This window comes from Musa acuminata, chromosome BXJ2-9 (assembly GCF_036884655.1).
Source record: "Musa acuminata AAA Group cultivar baxijiao chromosome BXJ2-9, Cavendish_Baxijiao_AAA, whole genome shotgun sequence".
NCBI classification, from domain to species: Eukaryota; Viridiplantae; Streptophyta; class Magnoliopsida; order Zingiberales; family Musaceae; genus Musa; species Musa acuminata.
The window spans coordinates 2,099,127-2,104,635 of record NC_088346.1 but is presented as its reverse complement, the minus strand read 5'-3'; the positions used below and the strand labels follow the sequence as shown (position 1 = coordinate 2,104,635).

The window sequence follows — 5,509 nt, the reverse complement described above, 5'->3', positions numbered from 1 at the left end:
GTTGGAAGTTACAATGGCTTTCAGGTTAGACAGACGCCTTTACTGGGGTTTTGTCAGCTCACTCTATGATCTCTCTCCGTCTCTCTCTCACGTTGCTGTCAGTGCAGACAGGCCATCCCATAGCGAACTAGCACTGCTTTCTCGGACTAACTCGGACCCGATCAACCATGAAGAAAACCAGTTAAGAAGGTCTCAAGTAAATGATGTTGCAAAATTAGAAACATCTCCTCCCTTAGCCTGCAATTGTTTTTATCTTTATATAAGCATTTCCGAAGGTTTAGAGAACCATGAAGTGGTGGTATAGTAAAGCATATTCAGCAGTAATTGTAGCTCATTTTGGCTATTCAGCTCACTCATGCGCCATCAATCAAATCAACAGCAATGCATGCTATTTAATATGCCGTTGCAACTCCAAACATTCAAGTACTCGACCAAATCAGACACACAAATTAATGCCTGTCGCCCAAAACATTCAATGTACTGACTACCCCCCAAGGGATTAAGGTCAGCTGTGAAGATTTACAAAGATGATTGAGCTATATGAAAAAAATGTAACCAAAATTATTTGGAAGATCTCATAAGCTGGAGAGTATCAATTTGTTGGTACAAATAAATACATAAGAGGATCACTTTTTTGCATGATCTTGGGCAATACTTTTACTCAGCACATAACAATCAGGTGGGCTAATGTTCGTATAGTAATTTTGTATTGTATCTACGACTTCAAATCCAAACTTTTTGTAGAAGGCAATTGCGTCATCATTGTTAGTCTGCACATGCAAGTACACCTCCGAGATGTTCTGCTTGCAAGAAAGATCCAGTACATGACTCAACAACTTCGTACCTGTAAAACACAACTTTGTACCTGTTTAAGTTGATGATTTTTCTAAAATGAACTTGATTTACCAATTACATTTTTTATATACATAAAATCTAAATAACATTGATACTAGGTGAAACACCAAAAAAAGCCCTCAAAAACAGGAAGTTGTGTTAGATCTGTATATACACCAATAAACATGATTACTATGGAAAATCAAACACAGAATACCAGGCTAGAAATAACCAATTTATCAAGTTCTCTCTCACAGATTTTTGGTACCAAATGCAGTGTGCAAGTATCGACATAAAGTTATGAATAGATCGAGTCTTCAAGTCTGCCAAACGTGTAAAAAACTTGACAGTGACAAGCACAATCTTCATCCATGAGTAGACTCTAAAAACTCTAGCAGGTGATTTCCCTAGAAAATAATCGTATTTTGGATACTTTTCAAAAGGTACATCTTCTTTTGCTTTTTCCCAAATCATACCCCTAATTTAAAAAATACCCAAAATACTCCTAACAAATTTTCCTACCAAAATTTTCCATTGATTCTTTTACCCGTTTTCAACTCTTTTAGTGTTTTCATTTGACTCGTTTACATTGATTTTCAATAGCATTTATAAGATTTTATTAATATATTAAAAACATCGTAAACATTATTGAAAAATATTGTATCTGACATCATATCGTACCTCTTTAGTTGTCATTGCTCATAGACTATTATAATATCATATTTTTATGCTTGTAGCTAGTTTGGTGGGAGGGGATGCAATATAAGGATGTAGTGGATGAACAGCCAACATGGATGACCTTAACTTCGACACCTGAAGTCACTAATTTGACACCTAAAGCACATTAAGTCAAAGTGCAAATCGACTACCATTTAGTTTTATATATGCATGATTAAGTTGTCATGATGACAAAGTTCTCTTTGATGCTCTGCTCTTTCATCTGCTTAACAATTGTAAGACCCAGTATTGCATTTTTAGTTGGTCAAGTCATTCTATGCAATCTGCGAGGAACCAAATATGTGAATTTTATTTTTAATTCTGGGTTGTCCTACAAAAAAATATATTCACCTTAACTTGTGTGATTTTAAAAATGTTGATTTGACAGTGAACAAGATAATCAGATATCTACGTTTGAATGTTGTTTTTACTACACTTCTCTATCACAGAAGCATAATACAAGGCTTCTTTGCTTACTACTTAGGAGTGTATAAAGTGTTTTATTGAAGATGTTTGCTTTCGTATTTGCAAACCACCTATTTTACACGGTGACAATCAAGATGCTTTAAAATTAACTTCAAATCCAAATTATCATACAAGAACTAAAGATGTTGAGATTGAATACTCTTTCATGCGGAAAAGGTGCTTGACAGAATCATTGACGTCATAGATGTCAAGAGCAAAATACAACAGATCCTTTTATTAAATCTCTATATTTTAAGGAGAGTGTAAAGATTAATGTTATATCTTTTGGAGTTTCTAAGAACTTTATCTTGTAAAGAGTAGATAAGATAGAATTATAAATAGTTTGGTCACATCTAGGAGAGTTTTAATAAGACTAATAGAGTTTAATATTATAAAAGAAGATTATCCTAGTTTAAAACATCATCCTACCTCTATAATTAGGTACAATATCCAGTAGATCAGCCAAATCCAAAATAATCAAGCCCAGTATTAGAATTTAGGTTCTTGTAAGTATTTTCAGAAGTTCTATACAAGTTTCTATGTTCCACCTTGTTTTCTTCTTCTTTTTCGTTTTAGATCTTGACTAGTAGTATTCCTTGCTGCTATTTGAGAAAGGGTTACACATGTATGTGGTACCTCCCTTTCTTCACAGCCCCCATACTTAGATATCATCATTATCTATGTGTTTTGTCTGTTCATGCACATATATATCCACAGCATGAAATAAGGAAAAATTACAACATTTTCTATAGATATAAGGTGATCTATAATTTTAAGATCGTACATTTAAAGTCTTACCAATTCCAAGCCCACGATATGGTGCCAAAACACCCAGGGTCATGATATAAACACAGATGGCCCCTCCTTCCTTCTTCTCGAGTCGACATGCAATGGAACCAACACATATGTCACTGAAATAAGCTACAAAAGCATGAAAGTGTCAGAAAAAAAATGCTATCTGTAATAGTATAAAAAGAAAATAGGATCAACACCTTTCTTCATATCTTTCTTTAATCACTATCAAGATTTAATAGTATGAAATAAGTATGGTTCTCCTTATTATATATCAGTACCAAAATGCCTTCTTCAATTAATAAAACACGTTAATAGGTATTAGGTTCTATGTTCTAATCTATATTATGATCAAATGCTTCTCTTTTTTGCATTTGCATTAATTTTTCAAACAATTTCATGTTTCCTAGTCACATAATTATTTCTAACTCCAAGTCTATAGGCTGCAAATGCAATTTTTATTCAATAACTATGGAGTAACTCTTTGACCTCCTTACCTTCAAAGATCTTTTGTAGGAACTATTTCATCTTTGCAAGCATGCGTCTTCATACACATCTGTAGTTCTTAGCTTATTTTAGACCCATCATATTCCTTATATTAAGTATTCCTAGCAACTCCTTTAAAAAAAAAAAACAATTAAAGGTTATCATTATTGCATTGGTATAAAGCTCTATAATTTATACTCTTTGCAGAAGTTGTTTTTATTATTGCAACATCACCAAATTTCATCAAAGACACCAATACCTATTCTCCTATAAAGATTTTTTTCACTCTCTTAATTTGATTGCCCACAAATGTCCACATGTTTTTGGAAATCCAAGCATTCAAACTCTTTGAAATCCATATGAAGTAGCATAATGAGAATATATAGTCAGGCAAAATTAACACAATTATGAAATTTAGGGACCAAATAAAAGTGAGAGGCCATTTATAAAGATGAGTTCATTCAGTAAACGCAGAAAGAAAACCACAATATTCACGGCACCAAGAAACATGGTAAATAAAGAATATTGTTTGAACCCCTACAATCGAGAACACCCAACAAATTTATTCAAGATAAGGCCGAAAGAAGATACTTCTTTGGAGCTATGATCGGAAACCCTCCCCATAAGCTTATCATCAACAAAGAAACCAAGCAATAAAAACTCAAAGCGACAGCATGCAGCTACTTGATAAGAAACCAAAGTAACACAAATCAAGAAGTTAAATCATTATAAGAAGCCCCTGGTAAGATAAATCAAGAAACTAATAGGCACCAACCAAATGCATTGTTGATCCGATACGATGATGAGTCAGAATCAGCAGGTGAGACGACAGATGACGAGTTAGAAAACAGATCGATCACCCGCGTCAAGATCTCACGCACCACCAGAGCAGCAAGGAGGAAAGATCAAAGCAAAGAAAAGATAACGGTAGAGTGCATCCAGGAAAGGAGGGGGAGGAGATGGGACGGACCGAGTTTGGTGAAGTCGCCGGAGGCGAGAGCGTCGGCGTAATACTTGTCGTTGTAGCGGACGGGGAAGAGGGCGGTGTTGAGCTTCTTCAATTGCATCACGTTTTTGTCCCGAACCCCGTCCAGCGATATCGCCGCTGCCATCTCCATCCGTCGTCCTCCCGCCCCCATTCAATGGTTCATCTGATTAACAAACCCTACTAATTGCCCCGCCTCCCTCTCCCCTTCGTTCTCTCTGACGTACGTACATATGTATATTACGTCAGCAAACAAATAAACAAACATATTAAGCGTCGATTGACATTCCGCATATATAAACGGGTTAATTGTAAATTATCGAGATAGTCAATCCTCTTTAATATTTCGATGTCTAGATTTAAAAAAATTATATTATTTTTTTATAATAATAAAAATAAAATATCTATTTTTATTTATATAAATATTGCTGGTTTTATCGATTAAAGCATAAAAACGATAGACAAAAAAGTAATTTTAATATCTCAATTACGTTTTCAATGGTGATGGACGATGATGTTGCTGATATTCATGGTGACTGTTATGGATGAGAAGGGAGAGCGACAACGAGAAGTAAAACAAAGGAAGAGGAGGAAGAGGATGACGCAAAGCGACGATAGTCTATTGCAAGCCGAATGTGGTCTTCCTTTTGAGTCTGCAACATTATCGTCCACGATGCCAACTTCCTTTTGGCTCATCATGTTTGCTAGGTCACTTATGCCGCTTGCCACTCCCATGATGCTGACTGTCACGTGTCTGGTGCAAGTCTACAATGGGTCCACCTCCTTTGCACTTCATGTGATCCCCAGCCTTTTGGCTCCTCTTCGCACTCCTTGGTCTCCTTGTCATCTAGCTCTTATCTCTCCACCTCTTAGTCCATAGTGACATCTTAGGCAAAGAAGCCCATAGATTCTTGACAGATGGCCACAAAGCAGTAATGCATGATGGTTGAGGAGAGGGTGGAGGCTATCCTACTAGGCTGGAGCCGAAGGATGAGGCTGTGGAGTAGACGACGGTGCATGAAAGCGACAACCTGCGTGGTTGGCCCGCACTAGGAAACGACTATGGCCTTGCCACTACAGGTGACCCTCGTAACTACATTGTGGTTCGTCATCAAGCATCTCCCAAAGTAGGATGTGATAGTGGAAAGGGGCAATTGAGCGATGCTCTAACGACTTAAGGCATGCTCCGGAGTGCTTACGAGGCTAATCATCACCACCGCCATATAGATT

General features: G+C 36.5%; 1 protein-coding gene across 2 annotated transcripts; it reads right to left on the bottom strand.

The window, feature by feature from the left end:
• Window positions 1-427: 427 nt before the first annotated feature.
• LOC135622373 (uncharacterized) lies at window positions 428-4,478 on the bottom strand. Of its 2 annotated transcripts, none has more exons than XM_065124164.1 (3): window positions 4,265-4,478; window positions 2,815-2,937; window positions 428-865 (listed from the first exon to the last, which is right to left on the bottom strand). In XM_065124164.1, exons 1-3 carry the CDS (start codon window positions 4,431-4,433, stop codon window positions 627-629), a joined length of 531 nt encoding a protein of 176 aa, XP_064980236.1. In that variant the 5' UTR covers window positions 4,434-4,478; the 3' UTR covers window positions 428-626. The 2 variants fall into 2 exon arrangements, with proteins under 2 accessions (XP_064980236.1, XP_064980237.1); XM_065124165.1 differs by having other exon boundaries at window positions 428-844; window positions 4,265-4,474.
• Window positions 4,479-5,509: the final 1,031 nt, after the last annotated feature.

Bases quoted from the DNA above. Each gene is read 5' to 3' on its own strand.
- LOC135622373 (XM_065124164.1), bottom strand. From the start codon at position 4,433: ATGGGGGCGGGAGGACGACGGATGGAGATGGCAGCGGCGATATCGCTG. The intron at 2,938-4,264 runs GTCCGTCCCATC...ATGCTTTTGTAG, and splicing joins CGGCGACTTCACCAAACTCG to CTTATTTCAGTGACATATGT. The intron at 866-2,814 runs GTAAGACTTTAA...CAACTTAAACAG, and splicing joins ATATCGTGGGCTTGGAATTG to GTACAAAGTTGTGTTTTACA.